Source organism: Magallana gigas, chromosome 3 (genome assembly GCF_963853765.1).
Source record: "Magallana gigas chromosome 3, xbMagGiga1.1, whole genome shotgun sequence".
NCBI classification, from domain to species: domain Eukaryota; kingdom Metazoa; phylum Mollusca; class Bivalvia; order Ostreida; family Ostreidae; genus Magallana; species Magallana gigas.
Window position 1 is genome coordinate 48,731,935 of NC_088855.1, and position 27,721 is coordinate 48,759,655.

General features: G+C 33.3%; 3 protein-coding genes across 5 annotated transcripts; 2 read left to right on the top strand and 1 right to left on the bottom strand.

Annotated features, from left to right (window-relative positions):
- Positions 1 to 112: 112 nt before the first annotated feature.
- LOC105327119 (required for meiotic nuclear division protein 1 homolog) lies at positions 113 to 6,565 on the top strand. Its single transcript, XM_011427428.4, has 12 exons — positions 113 to 263; positions 1,063 to 1,386; positions 1,556 to 1,673; positions 1,809 to 1,881; positions 2,137 to 2,176; positions 2,352 to 2,452; positions 2,966 to 3,081; positions 4,059 to 4,123; positions 4,921 to 4,997; positions 5,186 to 5,306; positions 5,863 to 5,979; positions 6,320 to 6,565. Exons 2-12 carry the CDS (start codon positions 1,099 to 1,101, stop codon positions 6,404 to 6,406), a joined length of 1,203 nt encoding a protein of 400 aa, XP_011425730.3. The 5' UTR covers positions 113 to 263; positions 1,063 to 1,098; the 3' UTR covers positions 6,407 to 6,565.
- An 800-nt stretch (positions 6,566 to 7,365) lies between these two features.
- On the bottom strand, positions 7,366 to 17,811 carry LOC105327117 (uncharacterized). Its single transcript, XM_034483087.2, has 8 exons — positions 17,709 to 17,811; positions 17,218 to 17,453; positions 16,572 to 16,770; positions 16,353 to 16,421; positions 11,422 to 11,619; positions 10,002 to 10,157; positions 9,395 to 9,568; positions 7,366 to 8,269 (listed from the first exon to the last, which is right to left on the bottom strand). The coding sequence occupies exons 2-8, from the start codon at positions 17,399 to 17,401 to the stop codon at positions 8,215 to 8,217; spliced, it is 1,035 nt and encodes a 344-aa protein (XP_034338978.2). The 5' UTR covers positions 17,402 to 17,453; positions 17,709 to 17,811; the 3' UTR covers positions 7,366 to 8,214.
- Positions 17,812 to 17,954: 143 nt separating this feature from the next.
- Positions 17,955 to 27,451, top strand: LOC105327116 (nibrin). Of its 3 annotated transcripts, none has more exons than XM_020066753.3 (17): positions 17,955 to 18,056; positions 18,175 to 18,308; positions 19,299 to 19,447; positions 20,104 to 20,263; positions 20,444 to 20,547; positions 20,727 to 20,844; positions 21,131 to 21,312; positions 21,418 to 21,509; positions 21,603 to 21,687; positions 21,785 to 21,854; positions 22,335 to 22,465; positions 22,583 to 23,465; positions 23,566 to 23,649; positions 23,809 to 23,994; positions 26,468 to 26,581; positions 27,045 to 27,094; positions 27,322 to 27,451. In XM_020066753.3, the coding sequence occupies exons 1-17, from the start codon at positions 18,026 to 18,028 to the stop codon at positions 27,362 to 27,364; spliced, it is 2,616 nt and encodes an 871-aa protein (XP_019922312.3). In that variant the 5' UTR covers positions 17,955 to 18,025; the 3' UTR covers positions 27,365 to 27,451. The 3 variants fall into 3 exon arrangements, with proteins under 3 accessions (XP_019922312.3, XP_034338975.2, XP_034338976.2); XM_034483084.2 differs by having other exon boundaries at positions 17,956 to 18,056; positions 21,131 to 21,324; XM_034483085.2 differs by lacking the exons at positions 17,955 to 18,056; positions 18,175 to 18,308 and having other exon boundaries at positions 19,334 to 19,447; positions 20,078 to 20,263; positions 21,131 to 21,324.
- The last annotated feature ends 270 nt before the right edge of the window (positions 27,452 to 27,721 follow it).

A 27,721-nucleotide genomic window follows, 5' to 3' on the forward strand; every position in this document is an offset into this window, starting at 1 on the left:
GAAAAGAGTATTGACGTAAATAATTGTGAGTGAATTTTGTTCTTATATAGGCTAAATATATTCATGGATTTAGGGAGAAAAAATATTTTACGATTTTTTCGGAAGCGTCTTGACCCCTTTTGTAGTCGTAATTTAGTTCACTTTTTAAAGATCCTACTTGAGTTTTCATGCATGTTGAGAAGTTTCATCAGAGTATGTTCACCTCTGTAACATTTCTGATAATTGCGCAGTGACATCATCAGATTTTTATTCCAACGGCAAAGGTAATTAAAAATTGTTAGTTCACACAAACTTGCAACATTTGTAGCCTAAATATTTTGGTGATTTATCATTAGGCAGATAAGCATGATAAGAAGATTGAAATTCAATGTTAACCGTTTGGATTTGGATTTTGAGATGATAATTTTAAGAAAAGGGTTACTGAAAATTTCTATAGGTATTTATTTTTATTATGATTGCAATAATTTTTTAGCAAATTAACTCTCGTAGAAAAGATGTTCAAAAGGTGGTGATCATTTCTAAACAGTCAACACTGACAATAGGCCTAATCAAGTCAGATGATAAAGGTCAATTCACTTTTTAAAAAAAAATTATTTCTATTCTAATTGTAAAAATTTTTTTTTGCAAAGTAACCTTCATTGAATATATGTTCAAAAGGTCTTGATCATTTCTAAACACTACCACGATCAGGACAATGAAGGTCTTTTAACCCTGTTAACTTTTTACAATTGAAATAAAAATGAAATGATTTTCTTTATCTCAAGAAAAACTATAAACAAAGCTAAGTCTGGTTAAAAGCTTGCTACTTAATGTATTTCAGAGAATGAAATGATTAGATGGATTAAACACATCTGTATAAAATGTACAGTATGATACTGTAATAAATCAAGGGTTACATGTGACATCTTTTACTATTCTAGAGGAAACTGACCCTATGATGAATCTTGACATACTAACTTCTATAATGCTGTCTATGCAGATTTCAAATTTGGAAGTGCGTTCGAATTCAAAAATACATCTGTATGTGATTTTATGAAAGAAATGGGTTTTTTTTTGTTTCAGAGATGGAATTTGGCTGAGAATCATTGCAAATTCACAATGTTGCTACCAAAACTGTTCAGTCGGTTTTCCTCTTATATGCTGAACACCACAAGAAAACAGAGAAACACATCTGTTCTGTTAACTCAGTGTTTATACAAATATGGTTCATTTACAACAGTGAATTCATTCAGCAGTCAAGTTACTGCAGCCGGAAAAAGAAATGTATACATATTCTCCCAAAGAACATTTCATGATTCCTCAAAAGTTTTAAAATTATTAGGAACCACACGGCCCTTAAATCCGCCTGGTAAAGTCAGGAGAAATAGAAGAAGGTCTGGCTCACAGGTACGATCCTTGTTATAGACTTGTACCTAAAGCCAAAAAGTCCATTGGCTGGATACTAATTTTATTAACTATAGACCTTCCTAAAGACTCAATTTTGTTTATCTTATACATACTCCTATATATAATATCTTATATCTTTTATTTATATTGGACAATTTTATATATATAGAGTGGGGTCAAACTGCAAGTAACAGCATATCAAACATCAAAGGAGGACTTTGATTTTGACCTGTTGGAGCGGAATTTGGAAAGTCAGAATCTTTATAAGGTTTCTGACATCCCACCAGGTTATTTTCTTGTGTTTTTTTTTCATTCATATTTTATTGTTTTTTCTTAATTTTTTTTTATTGTTTTCCATTCCTATATTACAATCATTCCACTAATGTCTTTGATACTGTAACTATCTTTCTTTGTTTGGACAGATATGGAGGATGTTTTACATTGCACACCAATTTATCCTGTAGAGGAGCATCAGAAAGAAATATTTTTCACTAAGTAATGAATGAAATTTTACAAAGTGAAAAAAGAATCCATCTAATGTTGTCTAACACTAATTGTGAAATTAAAAGTGCATGTATAATATAATTATAAGAGTAAGTTGTTTACCTAAAATGTTAACTTTATAAACATTACAAGTACATTGTTAAAATTCATTTATTGGTCTTTTTCTACTTTTTACTTTAACACATTATAACAATTTAATTTTTGAATTCATTTTTTTTTTAATCGCAGCATTATTTATAATTTCAGACAGGGATCAGTTGTTTTCTGGGATGTCCCTGAAAGAGAGGTATTTCTTATGGTCGTCTCTTTGCTTTTTATTTTCAAAAATGATTATTAAACATTTCTAAACTGCTAAGATGTAATGTCTTTAAAACTTATCACAAGATTTTTTTTTTTTTTTACTATTACATTTACACCTGATAATTTTCAGTTAAATACAATAACTAACTTTCATCCAACAGAGACATGAGGTGTTACAGTTCTTGAAAAATTTGGATCCTGAGAATGCGTTTGATGATAAATTCATTGAAGACGAATCTGAAAGCATGATGGTAACATTAAGGTAGATTTCATGCATTGTTGGTCTTAGTCTGCATCTCTGTATTTTTCACTCTAATGAAACATGTAAAGGATTTTCATAAATTTTGAAATGATCCACATTTTCTCAAGCATCTTCGCTAGCCAAGGGTGACGATCCACTCTGCTAGCAGAGTGGATCGTCACCCTTGGCTAGCGAAGATGTTTCTCAAGGTACTGCACAGGGGCTCGCAAGTGATTTTTTGGAAGTACCAGTATCTATGTTCAAGTAATTTAATTGGGCCTTTATTATAAAATCAGATGGGGTCCTTAAAGGGGAATGATTACAAATTAGATATTTTAATGTTCACAATGATAACCTAACTAACGAATGCCATATTTTAAACAAATCAAAGGAGTGACAAACACTAGAAACTGTTCAATGGTTCAATTTTCGAATAAACCAGCAAATTTTCAGATGCACCTAAAAGATATCCACTTGCATAAGCTAAGGGTGAATCCTTTATCAATAATAACAGCAATGATTCCCTTTTTTCAGTGATAAGGAAACATGTATCCTGGACAGCAATACCATAAACATGAACAAAGAGGTTTACTGTCAGCAGCAGGGACAGCTGGAGAAGTATGCTTGCTCCAATGCCCTGATGCAATCTTGTAAGTTTTTTACATAAAATTGGCATCATATGTATTGTATCTATGGGCCTAGTATTAATTAGAACTGAAATACATACACGTTGTAATGCCTATATTTTTAAGGATTGGGAGGGATGTCGTTATGTCTAGGAAAGATTTTTATGTCTCCCAAACGAAGTTTGGAGACTTATTGTTTTTTTTTTAATTATTTAGGCCTAAAATTTGAAAATATAATATGATGTGATGTCATTATTTTATTTTTAAAAGGGGGAATAACTCATCATAATTTTGACTTGCAATTGATAATTTCAAGTTATTCTCCTTGTCATTATTGCAATAAAACTACGTAAAAGCAGAGCGATAAACCTGAAGCAACAATGTCAGACTAATTCAATATATATTTTGTTGTCCTATTTACAAAGCAATACAGTTTGATATAAACCCAATGCAATACATTTTATTGCTTAATTTTAAGAAGTTTTTTTAATTGGTTTTATGATGCCTGCAAAAGAAAATAAAAAGCATTAGTTTGAAGGTCATAAAGCACGAAAGATTATATTGAGGGAAATAACAAGGTTTTCAGAATTTTTTTAACTTTCACTGTTAGAAATCAGCATTGCTGTGAAAGTCTAAACATACATTTGTACACTGTACATTTACTTTTATTGATTTTGACCCCGTAAACCAACTTTTATTCGCTATTTTTGCAAGGTTCGCGTTTTAACAACCATATAACAACGACTGGAACAACGCAAATATTTCTCGCCATGTTCCAGTCGTTGTTTTATGGTTGTTATAACATGATGGGTCTAGACAAGGTTTGGTTGCAAACATTAGTCATCGCAAACCAGTTTATCGGAAGTAAATCGCAAAACAAAGTCATTGCAAATAAAAGTTGGTTTACAGTAATTTATAAGTAGCAAGAATTTGTCATACATGTATTTATGTCTTTTATTGGAACATATACTAGTACTGAATGAATTCTGATTTGCTTTTAGTACACTTATCAGCAATGGAAAAACTGTTGGAGGATTTTATTGATGACACAGAACATCTCTCAATGGTCAGTACCAGGGTATAATATCTGAATCAAATATGTCTAAATATTTTTATTACTTTATTTATATTACAGCAATTCTTTACATGTATTATTGAACCCTCCAGTCAGCCTATACTGCCTATAGTGATTAGTTAGTCTGTTCGATTCATCCTTCTATACATCTTACTTCTTTTGTCCATAGCATATTTTCTCTCTCCTTTGCCAAATGTGGCTCACACTTCACCCATGGAGTGCTGTTTGAAAACAAATACATGCTGTTTGAAAACAAATACAAGTTCCCAAGTCAAAATTCAAGGTCAAAGCAGACCTACTTATTAAATTCTTATCTTTACCAAATAATTTTTCTTTCAATGGCCCAGTCTTGTTCAAACTCTGCTTCTGCACTGACCTTGAATTAAGTTTATAGATCTTAGGTCAAGGTCATATTATACTTTGTGGAAAATCCTTGAGTAGATCACTCTTCTTGGCCAAAAATTTCTTGTAAGGGACGTGAAGTGATCTTAAATCAAATTTCTAGATCAAATATTATAGTCATAGCTGATCTCTAGGTAAAATTTATTTTAATTTACTTTTCACCTGCCTAATAATTCACTGCTCAATTGCTTGTTGGATAAAGGAAGTGTTATGATTTTAAACTTACTGATAATTTCTAGGTCAAAGGTTAATGTTAAAGTAAAGTCATTTCAAATGCTTCTTGTCCTCATGCTCTATATTAAAGCAGGCCCTTTAAGATGGTTTTACCTAGCTGATTCTAGTACATGTACTCTAAAAATATTTCTTTTTTTGATTACTATATTAAGGACTTGAAAGCTGGTAGACGGATTCGGATCAGACACAGAGAAGTTCAGCAACATCTTGGCAAATTATTTGAATTCAGGTACTTGTGTACAATTCTTAAACATAATTGCCTGTAAATATACCCGGTACTTGAAACATCTTCTGATATTTTTCAAAAAAGTGATCATAATCTATAACTTTATTTCTCCCAAAGCTGATTGGTTATTTAAAGAGTATCAAGTATTTGTATAATTACCTGAATCTGTTTCACTTTTGCTACTTTTACAGGAAAAATTTGAATTTGTGCTCTGACCTGCTGGATACCCCTGATTTTTACTGGGATCGGGATGATTTAGAAAAACTGTACCTGGAAATTTGTAGATTAATGCAGACCAAATACAGGACCAAGGTAGGAGATTGATTTTTATATACATGTAGTTAATCCACCTTGATATAGGAGAATGAATTGGGTTTTTTACAGCACTTTATGTGAAAATTAAGGAAGGAAGGAATGTACAGGTTCACAAATAATATTTTTTAAAAATCTGTTTTCATGGAATATTTATTAAACAGTAATTTTTTTTACCATCGGACACAGAAATTATGACAATTTTTCCATATACCAGTAAATTCACTATTATTAAGTAGAGTGTTTATTATTCAAATCAGGAATACATCTTATCAATGACTTGACCATTTCTTAAGCAGGAAAGAGACTAAATTAGAGATCAGTTTATGAAACTGTTTTTTAGGACCAGCAAGGGAACTGGAAACACTTTATTCTATCTTAACCTTATAAAGATATGATTCCTTTTTCAGACGTTGCATTTTATCATAAAGAAATTATTTGGATGCAGTATAATTGCTTAATGCCATTGAAGTTTTCATGTTGCAGAATATTTACTCTATTAAGTTTTGTAATACATGTAGGTTTAAGTCTTTATTTTCTATCCCTGTATCACCAGGTAATGAACGAGAAGCTGAACTACTGCATTGAGCTGATGGAGCTGCTGAATAACAAGTTCACTGATGCCAGACACACCAAGCTGGAGTGGATGATCATTGTGCTCATCATGATAGAGGTAAACCCTTACTCATGGTGACCTTGAAGTTTAAGGTCAAGGTAAAATGACCTGCAAAGTTCAAGGTTCATCAACTTTTTAAGGTGGAGGCAATTTTTATGAACTATATTTCCATAAATTTACGTATTATTAATACAAGAAATTGTAAAGAGTAGCTTGAAATTATACGTTTTGGAGAAACTCAAGGTCAGACATTTTGATAAATGATTCAATATAAACTTTTGTGATTGAATTCTTACTTATAAAATCGGTAATTTGAATAGATGAAGTTAATGTACTTTAAAGCCTTGCTGTTATTTAACCATCGGAAGCATTCACACAACAAATTACTGTTTTGTAGGTGGTTTTTGAAGTGGTGCACTTGTATAGGAATGACTATGACTGGTTTGTTGGGATTATGAATTCCAAGAAGACTGCTGACAAATGAGTTGTGGACTGGTGATATTACTGGATGAGATGACAGTGACTGTACACACAGCATTTAAGTGATTGTGTACAGAAAGCTGCCATATATTCTTGTCTTATACAAATCGGTGTGTGATATTGATTTAAAGAGAGTTTTTAATAAAACTTTTGAAGTGTTGTATTAAGCCTCTTGAACATGTACATCTGCTCCAAATTTTTATCACTTTACCTAGAGCTAATGTGTTTTATCAATCTCCTTTCTAAAAAAAAATTACCCTTTTGTCAACAAAATCCCAATGTGTTGCTAAGGTAACCACTTTTAGAGTCATTGTGGTCATCAAATCTCATTAATTTTCATAATATGGATTGAATTTGATGCATTTTTTATACTAAATAGTTTAATGGATTTTAAGCATGTGTTTGAAAACAACAGGCAAGCACATATTATTGACTTATGTTGGTTGTTGAGATCCCTGCAAGAACAAGAAAGAGATACCCTCTAACTTAAAAAGAAGAGGTTCATGGGCCTTATAGCTCACCTGAGAAATAGTACCCATCTCTGACCCTTGTAGCAACTAGCTGGACATTTCAAATGCAGCACCACTGATAAAATTCAGACTTCATAGTGTACTCTTTTTTGTACCTTTTCTGAGTCCTAATTGAAAATATCATAAGATTCTTCACCCAGTATTATGTGGTACACAGTGATATCCCTCTTGAAAGAGATCTCCATTTTTTTTTCTTATTTTTCTTATCAAGGTTTTTTAATTCAAGGTTATAAAAATTACATGTACAGGTATTTGTTTTAACTAAAATCCCACTCTTTGGATATGAATCTCTTTGTATTGACCACAAGAAGCATGATGTACATGTACTTCCTGAATCAAATTACATGTACATAAAGCATGTGAATTATAAAATAAATGTACTGATACATAGAATATATGTGAGAGGATTTCAGAAACACCAAAATATTTCATTTGCAATTTTATTGCTAATATATATTGCATTTCAAACATTTCCAAACACTTCAGTACATTAATACATGCAAGTGAAATCGTTGAAAAAATAAAAAATATTGTAATCTTACAATGATATCTTTCATCCCTGCACAAAAATTGATATCTCAATGTTGCATGATAAAATAAAACTTGATACATAATGATGCATTTTTAGTAAGTGAAATTTAGTATATGTGTTTAGTAATTATGGTTAAATTCATTTAAAGCACTTCTTGGCAGTGATTCTCAGCAATACCTGAGCAACTGGAATTTTTGTGTAATTTCACAACATAAAAATTTATAATGAATGTCACAAAAGAAATGAAAATTTAAGAATGAACAATTCAATGAAATGATAATCAAAATCCTCTCATAATCTGTGCCCGGTACATGTATATACAGTATGAATACAATACTAGCCCGGAAACACCTGTGTACTGTATGCACATCTGAAAATGTTTAAAATTTACAAATGTTTGATGTGTGATTACTAGGGTAATGAAGGTTCATTTGTAATGATACAAGTCATGATTAGTCCTCTGACAACAACAATGATAACAGTAATGGTTCGAGACTGTTGATGCGAACAACTAGAAAATGTTTGATAATTAAAAAAGTGTATCCCACCACATTGCACCACATATCTGTCTGCCATATCAGGACACCACAGATCCTTTAGGTAGATTTTAAAGGTGACCATTTATTCATCAGATAACTAATCTGCACGATCTTATATTCACCTCACTACAATGTAAAACTATACATTCATTCATCAACCGACACTTCCTATCCAATGTATGTTACAACAAATCTCAACATTTGACCTTGGTTAATCGGTATCCATGATATCAATATCCATAATGTCTTCTGAAGGTATCCTTGGTCTGTAAAGAAAATATAACAAGTATAAAAGAGTGTAACAAAGAAAAGAGTTCCTATCAATAACAATACAATTTATACAATATATAACATAATAAGTATGCTTGGTTAATTGTATCATTTAAAAAAAGTTTCTTTGAATAATTTCTTTCTCCTTGAAAAGTCTGAAAAACTAAGTACCAATACATGTAATATTAATTTCTGGTATTTTCAATGTTAGCGGTTTTTGTCAAGAATAACAGTGATAGTACTGTCATTGGTTGTAATTAAGTGGTATGATATGGTAGAATTGGTACACGTAATACAATGTCAATATTGTTCCGACAATGGTTGTAATTCAGTGGTATAATATGGTAGAATTGGTACAAGTAATACAATGTCAATATTGTTCCGACAATGGTTGTAATTCAGTGGTATGATATGGTAGAATTGGTACACGTAATACAATGTCAATATTGTTCCGACAATGGTTGTAATTCATTGGTATAATATGGTAGAATTGGTACACGTTATACAATGTCAATATTGTTCCAACAATGGTTGTAATTCAGTGGTATAATATGGTAGAATTGGTACACGTAATACAATGTCAATATTGTTCCGACAATGGTTGTAATTCAGTGGTATAATATGGTAGAATTGGTACACGTAATACAGTGTCAATATTGTACCGACAATGGTTGTAATTCAGTGGTATAATATGGTAGAATTGGTACATGTAATACAATGTCAATATTGTTCCAACAATGGTTGTGCCAATTATGATTATGAAAGTATAATGACAATGTAGTGGAAATACACATATACTGACAATGGTAGTACTTTATTGACAAAGGTATTAGTACTGACAACACTTATGCATGGTCTTAGTACAATGGTAATACTGTGCTGAAAAGAATAGTTTGAAATTTTGGCACTGGTTTTGGTATTGTACTGATAATGGCAGTGCTACACTGACACATTGGCTCTACACGTACCAGTAAATCAGATCCAGACAGTGTGCTGGTATAAAGGCTAATGGTGGTTAGCAAAGACCATGAATACTAACACACTTATTTTAAGTGCATTCTCTGGTACTAGGCAATGGTAGTTATAGTATTGATAAAAGTAGTGATAGTAAGTGTACTTACAATGGTAGTGATGAGGACAAGTTGTTGTCCTCCGCTAACATTTCTATAACAGGTGCTGTGTCCTCTTCCTCTTTGTCTGAGGAGTTTTCCTGGTCTTTTAACTCCTCACTCTCAGAGTCTGCAGGTCTACCTAAGGGGGGCTTCCACACAACCACTTGCAAATTTGGTTTGTTTCTGTTTAAAAACAATACATAGAGGCATGACTTAAATAAAGAACTTATAAAAATGAGATTGTTAGTGACCTCATTTAAATTTTAATGGGCAATGAAGTATTAGAACAAAACGCTCATCTGAAACATTAGGAATTGTTTTAAATTCAGTTCAGTACCAACTCTTTACCAATAAATTTTTGGTAAGTTATAATTTTCTTAGCTTCACAGAATCAACTTGTTAAATACTTGTTATCCCATAGTTCATCATGGTTATTGATATAAAAGTTTACAGTGAATACAATTCCGACAGTTGCCAGGGAGTTTGCTACAGCAATGAATAGGTTACCCAGTTTGCACAAAATGAGTTTTAATACTTGTATGATTTAGCAATAAGATTTTCAGATACGTTTGTATTTAATTCACACTACATCAAACAACAACTAAAGCATCCTTACATATCCTCTAAAATTTTTTGTGGCAAAATTGGTTGTGGGTCAAATAGGCCTGCCGTGACCTGATCAGGTAGGTTTAGTTTTATCCTCAGCCTTGGCTTCCCTTTTTCTTTTCCAGACTTCTCCCTGTCCATGCTCTCGGATACATCTTCTTCCAGTCTTAAACAGAAAGTGTCAAAACATGAAAATGGTTTTTGATATCTCAAAACTGATTAATAATATATGTAGGTGTTCTGTTCCTTAGAAATTACTATAATACGCACTCGTGTATAATACGCACCCCCCAAAGTTGACCAAAAAAATGGCGAAAAAACAGCAGGTCCTATTTATAACATGCACCCAAAAAATGGCAAAATCAATGGCTGCCATTTCCCCCAAAACTCAATGTTTTATGATAATTTTATAATCCATGCGCAATTTCTTTAATTTTGTGATCGGAACATAGCAAAGACGATAAAAACCGACGACCTCCATTTTCCCATATAACTATCGATGTTTAATGATCATTTTATAACCCAAGTGTAAATACTGTAATTTCGTGATCAGAACATGGCCCAAGCGATATTAGAGTCAAAGTTCTTACAATTTTACTTAAAAAGGACGGCATGATTCACATGGGCGGTATCAAATATCATTTGACACTTCATAAAGAGTTTCTTATACAACAGCGAGAAGTTGATGATCATCATACGTAGAGAAGAACGACAACCGAGCTTAGTGCTTAAAATAATAATGTTTGCAGATATAAACCAAAACGACATCAAAAGAAATGATTAAATTGATTAATTATAATCAAACCCTTTGATTGGTTGTTAAATAAACATTGTGAAGAAATGTATGTATGTCGTATATCATCATTATCAAGTCATACAAATGATCGCTGTAATTTTAGCAGTGTCTATGTAAAGCAATTATAATTAACTTGACATGAAGTAATCAAGTTTAATAATATCAGAATAATTGCTTATCTACATGCACTTGAAAACACCCTGTTAAGTCAGACACCAGACAATTGAATGATTCTGATAACAAACATTGACCACGCGCAGAGTCAACAGGTGGCTGCTTACGTAATTGCGAATTCACTGGCGATATTTAAACTTGTTTGATGCAAGAAATAGTGTTAAGAGAGGACAAATATTTCAATACATGGAAAAAAAAACTAAGAATAAGGTATTTCTGATGCAGTAAATTTAGTATACACTCATACAACTTGAATAACATATGATATGGGCATTCACTACTCCGTGGTATCAAGAATCATGGCTTGAGAAAATGGGGTAAAATTTTTGTCCTATGTACAACATGCACCCCCACTTTTGATCAAATTTTGACTGAAAAAAAGTGTGTGTTATACACGCGACATTACGGGAAGTAAATGACAGAAATACATTAAGATAACTTTCTAATCAACAATACTGACCTCTTTTCGAGTTCTTTCAGACGCTGGAGATCCCCTGCTTCCTGACAATACTGTGGCTCCATGTTGCTGGACAACACAACATCAGGCAGAGGTTGTCCAAGGGCTGCAGAGGAGTTCATCGGGCTTATATTCAAATTTTGCATCCTAGCTGCCATTTTTTCTTCTGTCAGAAAAATTTTGTTTTCTGGTGCAATTGGTCTACAATTAAATTAACAATCAATATTATTTTTTAATATTAGCACATATAAAGTTCACATTATCTATAAGATAGTTTTAGTTCCAAAATCCGAAGATGAATACTGATAAACAAATCGATGAGTGAGAAAAATTTTGCCAGTATGGCGAGAGCCTCATTGCCTCAAATATTGTCTCACCCAATTGTTTAATATTACATGTAGGCTTAGATGCTAAAATTAGTCGCTGCTTCCTAGTTTATCAATGGTTAAATACAAATTCAATTTTTTGCAAATACAAGTTTCTTTACAGTATTTCCTTCACACTTAAAGGACATAGAAAATATTTAATAGTAAAATAATCAACCATTGAATAAGTCTTATAGCCTTGCAATTTTTATACACAACAGGTTAAGACCTGTATAAAAAACTGACCGAGAACATTAATACCTAAATTCTTGATTCATTATCTATGCTGATGTAGTGGATTTAGGCATTCATCCACATAAAAATCATTTTTTGTTAGCAAAGGGTGACTATCCCCTCTCTTTCCTTTTGAAAAATAGAACAAGAGGCCCATGGGCCACATCGCTCACCTGCGGAACAATAGGTATGATGAAATCAGCTCAATGGAGTCATAATACAAACTATCTGGACAATGTACAATAATACATGTAGATCATGTATAAATAAAATCCATTTTCCCCTGGATATTCTTATGTTTATAATCATTAGTCCCTTTTCTAACAGGATGATTTTATAGTCATATCATATGTTGAGTATTGCAGTTCTCAAAAAGATCCATAACAATAGTTTATATATGGGATATAAACGTACATCAAACTCTGAACCTTCTCATGAGGCCAAAGAATTGTCCTGGGGCCAAAGTCTTAACAATTATAAAGAATCATCTGGCTGATTAGTTTCTGAGAAGATTTTTAAAGATTTACCCTATATATTCCTTTGTTAAACTTTGACCCCCCCATTGTGGCCCCAACCCTACCCCTGGGGATCATTATTTTCACAACTTTGAATCTACACTACCTGAGGATGCTTTCACACAAGTTCCAGCTTTCCTGGCTGATTTGTTTCTGAGAAAAAGATTTTTAAAGATTTACTCTGTTTATTCCTATGTAAAACATCGATCCCCCATTGTGGCCCCACCCTACCCCCGGGGGTCATGATTTTCACAACTTTGAATTTACACTACCTGAGGATGCATCCACACAAGTGTTAGCTTTCCTGGCTGATTAGTTTCTGAGAAGAAGATTTTTAAAGATTTACTGTATATATTCCTATGTAAAACTTTGATCCCCCATTGTGGCCCCACCCTACCCCCGGGGGTCATGATTTTCACAACTTTGAATCTACACTACCTGAAGGATGCTTCCACACAAGTCTCAGCTTTCCTGGCCGATTAGTTTCTGAGAAGAAGATTTTTAAAGATTTACTTTTTATATTCATATGTAAAACTTCGACCCCCCATTGTGGCCCCACCCTACCCCCGGGGGTCATGATTTTCACAACTTTGAATCTACACTACCTGAGGATGCTTCCACACAAGTCTCAGCTTTCCTGGCCGATTAGTTTCTGAGAAGAAGATTTTTAAAGATTTACTCTATATATTCATTTGTTAAACTTCGACCCACCCATTGTGGCCCCACCCTCAGGTGAGCTAAAAAGGTTAAGTTTACAATTCAATAAGTTGGTTTCTGGAAGAACAGACTTTGAAAATTTTCGTAATAAATATTGACAAATTTGTTACTTTTTTAATCTTTAGCTTTTAAGATCTCTGTAAAAACATAGAATTGTGAGCAAATCTCTGTATATTGCTTATAATTCGAAGCTTAACACTCAAATATGGTTAGTAAATAGAAATTGTAGGGTAACAATTAAACACAAGAAACATGCACTACATGTATAACAAATAAAGAACACAATTTATTTTTTCGAAATGAATCATATATATATATACATGTATATACCTACATATTTCCGTCAGCGATATCAAACTCTATTTAAACTGAATAAACTCGAGAAAATGCCGAGCATCTCAACAAAACCTACTGCATTAATCTACCATTACCCAAAAGATAATGCCGAATTACCGATAGAATGAATTGTATTTCAGTACCCCTACATCAGATTTTGCTTACCGTATATACTCGCCTATAAGTACGGTTCGCCTATAAGTCGGTTGCCTTTTTCCAGCTTTAATTTGAAGATTTTGCTGTTGACTCCTTTATAAGTCGGGTTACTTTTTCAGGACAATTGATGTACAGATACTCTCAATAAAATACCACATTTTATCATACATGTTTTGAGTTCTAAAAAAAATTGTCCTTTTTTTCACCCCATAATTTCTTCTAGACTATTTCTATCATGGGTCTATGATGTTAATAACTTTTGATTTAAATGCCATTATTTTTTATAACACTAATTACAAGTTGTTAATAGCTTCAAAACTACCAGGTATTAAAATAGAGTCCTTTTGAAAATTTGATGATAGTGATTTATTTTCTTAATGACTGATTAGGTTGGTAATTAGCCCCTTAAACTGGGGTGTTGGCTTGTGTTGTTTTAGGTGACATGACCCCTATATCTATTATCACCTTAGGTGTGAAAAACAGACTGCTTGAATTTTCTTTTTATGAACACAGGTTCAATGCATTTATCATAATCTGTTTATTATTTAAAAAGAAATATAACTTACTTCTCTCTTGTGAAATTTTTTTTACTATGTCTCGCCTATAAGTCGGACCCCCACTTTTCACTCAATTTTCTACTCCCAAAAATCCGACTTATAGGCGAGTATATACGGTATGTCGAAACCTTTTTATATTCAACAAAAAATCACAAACATGGGATGTACTATGCACAATCACAATACGCACACAACAAAACAAATCTTAGATCAATTAACAAACAAGTTGTGTGAAGACATTTTGATAACATCATGAATTCAGGATGACATAACTAATAACGTGATAGCTTTACAAGAGGACTTGGTTCTCTGACCGTCTTGGGAATTGAAATTGTGTAATTAATGATATATCAAAGATGTAGATTTTTTTGAAGATATTGAATTTAAAACTTTGTTTCTTGAACATTTTTCTCTATCTCAGTTTTAACATGGTAGACCTCTTCGTAGGTCTTTGTGAATGTTGAATAGATAGAAATTGTGTATCAGCAGTAAAATTATTGCCTGTCCTTACTAAATGATATATAATTATAATTCGAAGCTTAACACTCAAATATGGTTAGTAAATAGAAATTGTAGGGTAACAATTAAACACAAGAAACATGCACTACATGTATAACAAATAAAGAACACAATTTATTTTTTCGAAATGAATCATATATATATATACATGTATATACCTACATATTTCCGTCAGCGATATCAAACTCTATTTAAACTGAATAAACTCGAGAAAATGCCGAGCATCTCAACAAAACCTACTGCATTAATCTACCATTACCCAAAAGATAATGCCGAATTACCGATAGAATGAATTGTATTTCAGTACCCCTACATCAGATTTTGCTTACCGTAATTTGTGCAGGTAAACAGTTAACTGTTTGATTTACCGAAGTCTCTGTTTGATTTGATACGTAAAAATCACGAAATACAGACGATAGTTCCCAGGTTACAAAGCATAAATAATGAAAACGAAACGAAAATCAGAACAAGCTAACACCAACGTCATGTGTGAAAACTGTCAACGCATTGAAATATTTAGCCTTAATTTACTTCACAAAATGGGCCCCAATATATTTTGCATGTTTCAAAAATTTCCCTTCATACGTGAACAGTTGCATAGCAAGCAAATTCATCATAGTCAGATCGACCCTTTTTCGTAAAATGTCATGGCTGCTTTAAACAAATAACCTCATTTTAGAAGTATGGAATACGAGTCTTGGTAAAATGGGTATGCAAACCCGGGCCGTGGCAAAATTAAAGCCGGGGCAGATCGGCAATCGTCAATTCCAAATACGCATTATTTTGCAGCAATATTTACAGCGAATACAAATATACTGGTCCATCAAATATCCCGAAATTTTAATGAGATTGGCAGATTAATACCTGCCAATCTTTTGTTTTGCTCAGGACAAGTCTTGCCTACCCATTTTACCGTATGCCGAGCCCGAAGCTATTAAACTGATTGAAACACGCATTTCCTTTATTATTATTTTCGTAATAACTCAGATTTGAAACAGAATTAGCACTCAATTTTTGCAATTTATATTTTCCTTCCCATAAGGATAATTTATGCTAAACTACGTTGAATTGAACTCGGTAGTTCTTGAGAAGAAGATTTTTAAAAATGCACCCCCCTTTTTCTACAGTTTCAAGGTTTTCTCCGCTTTGAATACAGATCGGACTTTTATTTCTGCAATTTATATTCGCCCTCTCATGAGGATGCTTTGTGCCAAATTTGGTTGAAATTGGATAAGCGGTTTTAGAGAAGAAGTTCAAAATGTAAAAAGTTTACAGACGGACAGACGGACGACGGACAAAATGTGATCAGAATAGCTCACTTGAGCTTTCAGCTCAGGTGAGCTAAAAAGTGAGAATTGGCACACTTGGCTGGCAAGGATGAATGGAAATGATTTTTTTCAAAACAGAGATTTCAGGTTTTGTTATTGGAATTTAAGTAATTCCTCCATCTTCATCTTTGGAATTTCAATGCAGGTTTAAATGCACTTTATGTACATGCATTACATATAATTTGGATCTATAAACACTAAACTTACTCAATATCTTCCACTGCATGTCGTTTATTTCTCCTTGGTGAGACACTGCATGATGCTCTTGGACTTGTCCTTTAATGAGAGAAATCAGAATTTAAAACCAATAGCCGTAAAATGGTGAAAAAAATTGCACATTCATTGTAAAGCAAATCAAAATCACTAATTCAGAAAAACTCTTTTCCAAAAGCTGGTACAAAGGAAAAACAACAACAAAATATTTACACTGTGCTGTAACTCTGTGAAACTGTGGGTTTGCCTGAGAAAGTTGTGACACCTGAATTCACTGTACCATACACTTGATCAGTCCATGGCATATTGTTAGGGACAGAATGCTGCCACGACACACCCATTCCTGGCACCACTTGCTGAGGGTTCATGTAAGTGCTGGAGTAAAGTCCTATGTGCTGGTTTGATTGTAAACCTTGTAAAAAAGATTGAAAAGTGACTATACAATAATTAATATCATGTAATCCAATTTTGTATTTTTGTTGTCAAAATGGGTATAATTAGTTTTCTGTTTTGTAATTTGTTAAGCTGATCATGAGATTACCCTGGTACACTAAAATAAAAACATATGGCAGTTCATCAAAGACTAATTTCACATTTTTCAGGCACCAGTACATGTATAAAATACTTCATATAAAATCTGAATAAGTTAGCTACTGGCATCATGCTGCATGCCACCAATTCTTGCCAAGGACCATTTCTCACCAGTGCATTAATACGTCATTTTTCACCAGTAGAATAGATTGTTGCATCATTTCTCGTACATATCTTTATGTGTTGATAAAATGATGTAACAATGCACTGGTGAAAATTGGTCATATGCCAGTATATGTCTTAAATAGATTTAGTGATTGAGCAATACCTGCATTTAGTTGACTTGCTGATGTAGGAACAGCAAATGTGAAATTTCCAGGATAGTTGCATGGTCCAACGTTATTCTGCATTGAGGTGTAATTGATGATGTCAGGTTTTTGACCGAATTGGCCAATGTCTGGAACGTAGTTATTGTTGGCGAAGGCACCGATGTCAGGATTTGTCATATTCATCTACTTATTTTCAAATGCAGGATTTTCATGTTTATGGGAGATGACACAACGCCTGCAAATTTAAATAAAAAATCCAAAAACTTTCACAATATTTATGAACATACAACCATTAAAGCAAAGTGTCATCTATAAATGCAAATAGATCACAGAGTTGTATAAAAAAAAAAACAGTCAGTAGGAATATTCCGCATTTTTCTAGAATTTTCCCCTGAACAATTTTTAAATTTCGATGGGATAACGTTGTACTGTTTACATAAAAGTCATATCAGCATTGGTATTGAGTTAAACAGTATTATAAATTACTCACTTAAACTAATACTACACAAAATAAGTGCCTTGTTTTGTGTATTGTAACAATAGATATATCATTGAGAAAAATAACCGGAAGCAGCTGATTGCTGTAGTTTTCAATAGTCGCAAAATAGCAAGAATATGTTAAATTATTCTTAAAATACAATAACGTAAGTTTTTAAACCATGAAACGTTAAAAAGATTTTTTTTATGATGATATATATATTCTTAGTAAGTATATGAGACTGTCCTTAGCTATAGAAATTTACGACATTTATCATAAATCAACCCGCGGGAAAAGTCTACTTTCATTTTTGGCAGAGAAATCTTGCTATGTGGCTTTTAAAACCACTGTCAGAATTAGGTAGCATATCTGGATCTTACTTTAATAGTTTTTACATATAATTAGATTGAGAAACGGGGGCACGCTGCTTTAATTTGTTTTATTGAAACTAAATTAAATTATTCATTTCGTTTTATAGGTTCAACTTTCAATTTGCTGTCAAATGCTGTTTATATCGTCGGCCGAAAGGACTGTGAGATTCTTCTTCCTTCGGATCAAGCTGTCAGCCGAAAGCATGCGCAGATTAAAGTGTCTCATCTTGAAAATAACATTGTAAGTTTGTAAATGTTTAGGAAGGTTCGTTTATATTTGCGACTGTTGCTTAAAAATTTTTCTACTGTATTATCTGTATTCATATTTTCGGTAATAATTATGCTGTCAAATGTCAATGAATGGTTGAATCAATTTATACTCAGTGACATTCATTAACAAAATTTACCAGATTAATTATTAATCAAATTCTAAGTTAAGATATATAATTAATTGTGGAAATGTTGTGCAAATTTAATATTTTCAATCCCTAAAGTTACAACCCTCGAAATAAATTTATTTGAATCAACAATTGTTTTTTCCTTAAAGCCCCAGTTTTTCTCCCATGGGAGAAACTTTTTTTTATCAGGGTCTGCTGTCAACAAAAGGTTACAATCCAGTCAGATTTATGACTCTGCAGTGATGCTCTGCCTAAAAAGCTACAGCATTACTGAATGAAATAACAAGAATGTGTTGAAATTTATTCCCACTTGTGTCCAAGGTAAGGAAAACTAAGTGGGTTTGGATACCTTGACCGTACTAATTTTAAAACAACCTTGTCCGCAAAACCTTCAAGATATTGAAGATGTGGAATAGTTCAGACTCGGACTATAAGAGTGATAATGGTGACTGAATATTATGTAAATATGGTTTATTTGCTGTGATAAATAATTGCTACTGTTAATTAATTGTATTAATTTGAGAAATTTTACTTAAAAAGTTAGCAATTGGTGTTTATCAATGAAAGTCAGTGATATACCAGCAGTGCTGAGCTGACGGCTCTGCAACTCAGCTGCTCTATATACAGCTGAATCTAATGCTAGGTGACAGATTCTGATAACAAACCAATTAAATTGAGTTTAAAACAAGCAGTGTGTGTCATACAGTGGCTGCATTAAATTCCCCCGAACTTGGGGCTTTAAAGGTATGCAAAACTAGATGTTCATATGTCTGCTTAGACAATTTTAACAATGTACTTACAAATTGTTGTGATATTTATTTATTGTTTTAAAGACAAAACCAGATAGAACACCAGTAGCTGTTTTGACTGACCTCTCAAAATTTGGAACATGGCTAAATAATGTGAAATTGAATAATGGTGAAGAAAAACTACTTAGTGATGGAGACCAGATCATGTTTGGATCGCCAAAGTCTTCTTTCTTGTGAGTGCAAATTTCAAATCTATACGGAAAATAAACACATGGTGTTGTTATATGAATTTTAAACCATTTAAGACAAAGAATAATGTCTCGTTTCAAATTGTGAAATAAATTTGTACTGGTGTTACATATTCAACTTCAAAATTAAAGGGTCACGGTTTGAGATGAAATTTTTCTAAAATTGATTCACTGGGGTATTTCTAATGTTCAACGAGTATCCAAATATCAGATATGGAGTTACAAGCGTGAAACAGAGGTTCCACTTTTAGTTAAGTAACCAAGGCTTGTGCCTTGAATTGTTTACATTGTTTACATTTACATTAAATAAACTGGTAAAAAGCTTTGTCTTAAGAAAATTCTATCTATTTGCCAGCCTAGTTTCTTCTTAAATGAATTGAGAGCACTGTATCTCACTTATAACATGGTGAATGACATTTAAATATTGGTTGACTATTGGAAATATTGTAAAGTGTAAACACTGGAAGAATTTTGAAAATAGAAAAATAAAATTTGAAAGTGACAATGCCCTCTTACATCCGTACATTAATACATTTGCAGTGTTTTATAATTATTCATTGCTGTGTGGTATTTGGTAAGTTTATTTGTTTAATCTATGGATTTTATTTATGCTAGAGCTTTAATTTTCCTTGTTGGATTAGGGTGGTTTATGAACCCTTCATTATTTCCACATCTTGTCTGGATAATCCATCAAAGAAGCTGGTGCGGACACTTCTGACCTCATTAGGGGGTCACATGGTCAACGAGTGGAGATCGGACTGCCATCTGTTGGTGATGAACAACCTCAGTGTCACTATCAAGGTGAAGGTTATTTTTAGATTGTTACAAAGAATATGAATTGTTCCTTTATTATTTTGGTAAACATTGTATTCACATGAAATCAGAGAAGCTGAATACAACTTATTCTTTTACTTGCTTATTGTATCAAGTATATGTATTGTAATTGGTGCTTTTTGAGAAAGGAAATCTCTGATATTTCAGGTCATCTCAGCTTTAGTTTCACAAAAGCATATTGTAACTCCAGCATACCTGGAAAATGTTGTGAAAAACATGAAGGAGGGTGCTGCAATGCCAGATCCAGATTTGTAAGTTGATAATTTTATATGCTCTCTCTTTCCCCAAACTGTGTTTTAAAAGTTAATGAATTGTGACTACATTTTTATGGTACATATTATTTTAAACACAGAATCTGTTGTACAAGTATGACATAGATTATTTAAGACTTTTAACAATTAACATAATATTAATCACTGAACATTTTCAGGTTTCTTCCAAATATATCTGAAACACAGATAAACCCTGACCAGGTTTCATTTAAACCAGATGTGAAGCGAGCAACAATATTCCAGGGAATGAAGTTTATATTTCTCAGTGCTAAACAGGTGATAAAGATTGTTAAAGAGAGTTTCAAATGTCCAATATGCCCATTCCTTTGCAGTGACTGGTAACTGTCAGAAATTATTTGTTCATATCTTATATGTGGCTTTAATGTTTGAATACATGTACCTGTATGAGTGGTTGTCTTGTTGGGTTTATTTTATAACTTGACAGCCTACTGCAAAATCTTGCAAAAATTAATGCCTTACTTAATGATTGAATATTTTTCTTGATTCTGGAGGGAAAATATTGTTTGTTTCAAGTACCCTCAAATATCATTGTTATTTAAAGTTCAAGAAGATGAGTCTGACAGTGGAGATGGGAGGGGGACTGCCCATTCTGATGGATGACCCGTCCAGTGGTGACCTTGAGATGTTGGTGGAGCCAGGGTCAGTGGTGATGCAGAGCGACCCCTCCGACGCTTCCCAGGGGTTCTCACAGCAGAATGTGGACTGGATCACACAAGTCATCAAGTACATTAAAAAGTATAGCCATGCAATTACTAAAAAGTGCAATTTTAAATCTTTAGAATCTGTTTGTCCTAGGGTGATTATAATGTTTTGTCTTTGCCCTTGTAGACACAAAAAGCATTTGATTCAGGATGCAGAGTTGGGGTTTGCAGTTCTCCATTGCTCCACAGAACAGCATTGTAACCCAGATGTGCCATTTAGTGAGTATTATGTTCATTGATCAAGATTGTTTAATGCCCTTTTCATGCCTGTTTTGCGGTTATGTTGTCATGTATTTCATTTTACAAATGCAGTGAGTCAGATACCGCAGCCACAGATTCCGTCCCAGTCACTCACACAGACAGACATACTGGCTCACAACACAGAACCAGGGGCTAGGTACCACCATCAGAACTCTGCTGCTACATCAAAGCTTTACATGAATATGCTATGTTATGATAAATATTGTATGTACCTGTTTTTTGTTTATTTTTAGATCACCTGTGATTGAAAGTAGGAATGACCCTAGTAAAATAGATGAGACTACAATAGAACCACCTAGAAATGTAAGCAAAATCACTGTGTTATGATTTAGAAATCCCAAAAGAGATTTTATCACCCCCCACCCCCAAATGTATAAACAAGAGTAATGTATGTTTCGAAGACTTTTCCAAGATTTTTTCACTTGATACATATTGATGAACGAGAGCAATTCAACTCTCTCCTAATTTTTGACCTTGACTTTTCCTATGAACTTTACTTCACTTTTACTTATTTTGCATTTAGCTAAGTTTCAAAAGAGACTGGTCAAGATATTTTCAAGATATTTTAATGAAATTTTAAACTTCAAATTTGGTAAATATTTTTCAGAGAGAATTATTTCTCTTGTCCCCATATTTTTCTGTCAACTCTGACCTGCGAGAAGATAACATATCATTTTCAAAATGTTGCATTACAAATAAAGAGCAAGATATTCATGTACTATAGGCATATTTCTTTAGAAAGTTTAGTAAAATCCTTTGATAATCCATCCTTCCTCAATGCAGGATTTGACAAGAACAAGATCCTCCAAGAATCAATCAAAAAGGTCTATTTCCACAGCTCCGAGGCTAATGTCGGAAAACGAAACCATGAAAGAATCAAACGAACAGGAGACCCTAGAACCTAGTTCTTCAAGGTGATAAAATAATCATATGAGAATATAAAATAAAATTCCTGTGAGCATCATTGTGCTTTATAAATGATGTTTTAGATGCCGTGATTTCCTTTTAATGATCATTTTTTTGGCATTCAGGAACACAGCATTATCTGACACAATGGATGGACAGTGTTTAGGAAGGCAGGTCAAGAAAGAGAAGATTACTCCTGATAAACGGGTTCCTTGTAGACAAAGTCCAAGAAGGTCCCCTAGTCCAGTTTCCATGAGAGTGTCACCAAAAAGGCCCACAGAAACGAATCACGATTTCCAAAGTCCTGGTCCAAGTAAGTCTAGCAGAAAGTCAGACGGTCAGAGAGCCCCAGCCTCAAAAGTCAAAGTAGAACTACAGGATGATTCAGATGAATTCAGTGCAGTGTATGAAACAGAGAAGGACAAGAAAATTGTCAAAAATTTGGAAAATGAGGAGTGGTCTTCAAAACACAAAAATACGGCCAAGAAAGAATCTAGACTATCTCTGAAAAAACCCAGTCCTGATAAACCAAGTCCATCAAAAGTGTCATCCAGTGCAAAAGGTAGAGAGAAAAGAAAAATTATTGTAGAGGACTCGGATGAAGAAGAATTGCCTAGTTCAAAGAGGTCCAGGAATCAACCTCAGATACAGGAGGATGAAGAAGAGGACTTATTTGAAGTGAGGCCAAGTCAGTCGCGAGGGTCAAGTTCAAAAACAACCAATATGGAGACAAATTTAGAAAGCTCCAAAGAAAACAAAGAATCCAAGTCCAGATCCTCTCCCAGAAAAAAAAGCAGGAATTTGTCAGAGGAAGCTGGGTCTGATGAGGACCTATTTAATGTAGGCCTACCTGTGGACTCGCCTGAAAAATCATCAAAGAAATCAACAAAGCATTCCCGCACATCCCCGGAGAAGTCCAAATCACCAGAAAAGGCAGTCTCCAACAGACAAAGAGAAACCAGTAATTCAGAAAATGGGCATATTTTTGTTAAAGAGGAAATTCAAGAGGTTAGATAGAATATGTATGAGATTTCATTTGAAGAGAATTTTTTAATTTTAATAGGGATTGTTTTATGTGTTTGTTTATCCTACTGCATTTACTCTGTAGCAATATGAAGCAGGAGAAAATGTTCAAAACCTGCATGTGGCTCCAGATTCTGATGGTTTTCTGTGTGCTAGAGTACAGCCAGGGGTGAGTTTATATGTAGTTCAGTACATGTATTTACTATATATACATAATAAGTTACCATGTAGAATATACCTGCATTATTTATGCATTAAAAACAGCAGAAAACTGTGTCAGGGCTAGCTCAAAGTTTTTTTCCATAAAGAATGTTGTTTGCTATTGTAGACTGGAGCTATAAAGTCAGAGTATGTAGATGAAAAAGATTTACCATCAGGGTGCATTCTGACAAAATTTGTTGACTTGGTAACCCGCCCAGTGCGACCAGCACCAACAGTTTCAGGGGAGGCCACTCCTCAAGGCTACATCAGATGGAAAGGAAAACTAGTCAAAAACTTCAAGAAATTCAAAAAGGTAAGGAAAATATAAGATTTTAAAATTAAATAAAAAAAAAATTGATAGAAGATAATTTCCCTTTTTAGCTCACCGAGACGAAGTCAAGGAGAGCTTATGCTATACCCTCGGCGTCGGGGGTGGCGTCGGCGTCGGCGTCGGCGTCCGGACCTGGTTAAAGTTTTTGTTGCAGGTCCTGTATCCAAGCTATTACTTGTCCTATCTTCACCAAACTTGCATGGATGATGCATCTGGACCTACTTATGGAATTGAAAGACTTGGATGCTGAATCTGGGTCCTAAATTTTAGATGCTGGAGGAGTTTAAGGTTGTTGGACCAGGTTAAAGTTTTTGTTGCAGGTGCCCTTTGATAGCAATATCTAAGTTACTGCTGGTCCGTACTTCACCAAACTTGCATGGATGGTGTGCCTTATGATACTGATGCACCAGACAGGCTTGAGTGCTGAATCTAAGCTATAGGTTTCGGATGCTGGAGGAGGTTAAGGTTTTTGGAGCAGGTTAAAGTTTTTGTTGCGGGTGCCCATTGATAGCAATATCTAAGTACATGTAACTACTGGTCCTAACTTCACCAAACTTGTATGGATGATGCGTCTTATGATACTGATGCACCTGACAAGCTTCAATGCTGAATCTGAGCAATAGGTTTCGGATGCTGGAAGAGGTTAAGGTTTTAAGAGCTGGTTAAAGTTTTTGTTGCAGGTGCCCTCTGATGATTATATCTTAGTTACTACTGGTCCTAACTTCACCAAACTTGTATGGATGGTGCGTCTTATGATACTGATGCACCTGACAAGCTTGAATGCTGAATCTGAGCAATAGGTTTCGGATGCTGGAGGAGGTTAAGGTTTTAAGAGCTGGTTAAATAAAGTTTTTGAAATAGGTGCCCTCTGATGATGATATCTTAGTTATTACTTGTCCTTACTTCACAAGACTTCCATGGATGGTGTGTCTTATGATACTGATGCACCTGACAGGCTTGAATGCTGAGTCTGGTTTCGGATGCTGGATAAAGTTAAGTTTTTAGGAACAGGTCACATGTTTAATAGATGATAGTACTATTTCAAACTTGCATAGTTGATTTAACTGTAATATGAATGAATTGCAGAGGTAGCTTCAGATGCAGAGCTTGATCTCCATTATCAAGGATGCTAAAAAATAAATCTTAGTTATTACAGGTCCTAACTTCACCAAACTTGAATGGATGGTGTGTCTTATGATACAGATGCACCTGACAGGCATAGATGCTGAATCTGAGCCATAAGTTGCAGATGCTGGAGGAAGTTAAGGTTTTAATTGCTAGTGCCCTCTGATGATGATATCTTAGTTATTACTGGTCCAAACTTCACCAAACTTGCATGGATGATGCGTCTTATGATACCAATGCACCTGATGGGCTTGAATGCTGAATCTGAGCCATAGGTTTCGGATGCTGGATGAGGTTTAGTTTTTTGGAACAGGTCACATGTTTTATAGATGATAGCTTGCATAGTTGATTTAACTTTATTATAAATTAAATGCAGAGGTTGCTTCAGATGCAGAGCCTGATCTCCATTATCAAGGATGCTAAAGAAATCTCCTACCTCACTCAAACCAGCACGATAGATAGATGTGTTTGTTGATAAATGATATAACATGATTTCTATGATAAAGTTTTGTATGATATGAAACAATATTGTTTGATATGATACAATATGATATCATATGTTATATTATAAAAGTTATACGATACGATATGATATTGTATCATTTTTTTTATTTTATGATATTGTATCATGATATTGTTATGTATAGTATTGTATATTATGATACAATATTGTATAATATTATATTGTATTTTTAATTTATTATTTTATCACATGATACAATTACATAAGATATTGCAAAATATTATATTGTATCCTATGATACAATATTGTATATTCTATTATATTGTATCATACAATATTGTATAATATGATATTGGTTTCAGTAATATAGAATTATATCACATGAAATTGTATTATATGATATTGTAATATTATATAATATTGTATCATACGATATTGTATGATATGATATTGGTTTTTATGATATATTATCATATCACATGAAATTGTATTATATGATTTTGTAATATATATTATTGTGTCATATGATACAATATGTATAATATAATAATGTATTTTATAATATTTTACTTAATCACATGATATTGTATCATTTGATAAGATACAATGTTGGAATCACATTATATTGTATTATATGATATAATATCATATAATGTATCAAATATGTTTCAGTGTCATTCAATACAATATCAAAACAGAATCCATGAATATCCAAGATCATAAAGTATGATTTTCATATAAAATGATAAAGGTGGTCTTATGTAGGTGATGTCTCATAAGGGTGATGCTCCGTCTCGGTGAGCTTAGTAATCTATGATTACCTATGTTTTGTAAATTATATTAATACTAATTAATCTTTTCACTCAGAATCAGAACTGTGGAACCAATGGCCTTCCTCGTATTATTGGGGGAAGCGATCTACAGCCACATGTTCCTGCACAGAGGAAGGAGGTTGAGGACTGGTTCAGAGAAGCTTTGGAGGTAAAGGGTTGAGTTATTTAATTTTACAACATGGAAACATAAAGCCAACGAACTATGTCGAAACCTTTTTATATTCAACACAAAATCACAAACACGGGATGCACTATGCACAATCACAATACGCACACAACAAAACAAATCTTAGATCAATTAACAGACAAGTTGTGCGAAGACATTTTGATAACATCATGAATTCAGGATGACATAACTAATAATGTGATAGCTTTACAAGAGGACTTGGTTCTCTGACCTTCTTGGGAATTGAAATTGTGTAATTAATAATATATCAAAGATGTAGATTTTTTTGAAGATATTGAATTTAAAACTTTGTTTCTTGAACATTTTTCTCTATCTCAGTTTTAACATGAAGAGGTCTTTGTGAATGTTGAATAGATAGAAATAGTGTATCGACAGTAAAACTATTGCCTGTCCTTACTAAATGTCAACACACATGTATTTACAGGCTGAGAGCCAACAGTCAGAGGCTGAGAGGAGAGCTCAGGAACTGTTTGAGTACGTACCGTACTTGTGTTTGTTGTGATATCTTTTGTACATGTATACACGTTAATATTTAGTATGTCACATGTATCTCGCACATACTATGTGTGTAGTTATCGCATGTTTCTGTAGAATCTAGATTTTCGTTTTCTGTGAGATTATTTTTACATTGCATACAAAAGATCTAGGATACAGAGGAAATGCTACATTAGATATTGATTTCATGTGTTTTTTACTTGTAGTTACGAACCAAACAAGACAGTAAATAAAAGACGAGGCCGATGAAATACATGTAGATGTCCTTTGCAATCTGAATGTAGAAATGTTATTGTTTTACAAATATTTGTTCTCTAATAAATAGGTGCTCTTATTGGTAGCTTTTATGATTTTAATTGATATATCATATGGTAAATTTCTACTGAATGTACATGTAACATACTGTATGATAAATTCAATCAGATTAAAATCAGATCCTCGATCCACTCCTCGTTTTTCTATTTGCAATCTACGTGAGCGGATCAAAGGATCTGATTTTTAATCACATTATATGATAAATTATATGATAAATTATATGTACAAAATATAATCATATGTGACACTATGCATAATGTAACGGCATTACATTTAGTGTGAACGATTATT

What these genes read in the sequence shown, in the direction of transcription:
- LOC105327116 (XM_034483084.2), top strand. Translation starts at nt 18,026, where the DNA reads ATGTGGCTTTTAAAACCACTGTCAGAATTAG. An exon ending in TATTTCTCAGTGCTAAACAG is followed by an intron (nt 20,845 to 21,130) that starts GTGATAAAGATT and finishes TGTTATTTAAAG; the next exon opens with TTCAAGAAGATGAGTCTGAC. An exon ending in AACACAGAACCAGGGGCTAG is followed by an intron (nt 21,688 to 21,784) that starts GTACCACCATCA and finishes GTTTATTTTTAG; the next exon opens with ATCACCTGTGATTGAAAGTA.
- LOC105327119 (XM_011427428.4), top strand. Translation starts at nt 1,099, where the DNA reads ATGTTGCTACCAAAACTGTTCAGTCGGTTTTCCTCTTATATGCTGAAC. An exon ending in AAAGAAATATTTTTCACTAA is followed by an intron (nt 1,882 to 2,136) that starts GTAATGAATGAA and finishes TTATAATTTCAG; the next exon opens with ACAGGGATCAGTTGTTTTCT. An exon ending in GGGATGTCCCTGAAAGAGAG is followed by an intron (nt 2,177 to 2,351) that starts GTATTTCTTATG and finishes TTCATCCAACAG; the next exon opens with AGACATGAGGTGTTACAGTT.
- LOC105327117 (XM_034483087.2), bottom strand. Translation starts at nt 17,401, where the DNA reads ATGAATATGACAAATCCTGACATCGGTGCCTTCGCCAACAATAACTAC. An exon ending in AGCAAGTCAACTAAATGCAG is followed by an intron (nt 16,771 to 17,217) that starts GTATTGCTCAAT and finishes CTTTTTTACAAG; the next exon opens with GTTTACAATCAAACCAGCAC. An exon ending in CATGCAGTGGAAGATATTGA is followed by an intron (nt 11,620 to 16,352) that starts GTAAGTTTAGTG and finishes ATTTAATTGTAG; the next exon opens with ACCAATTGCACCAGAAAACA.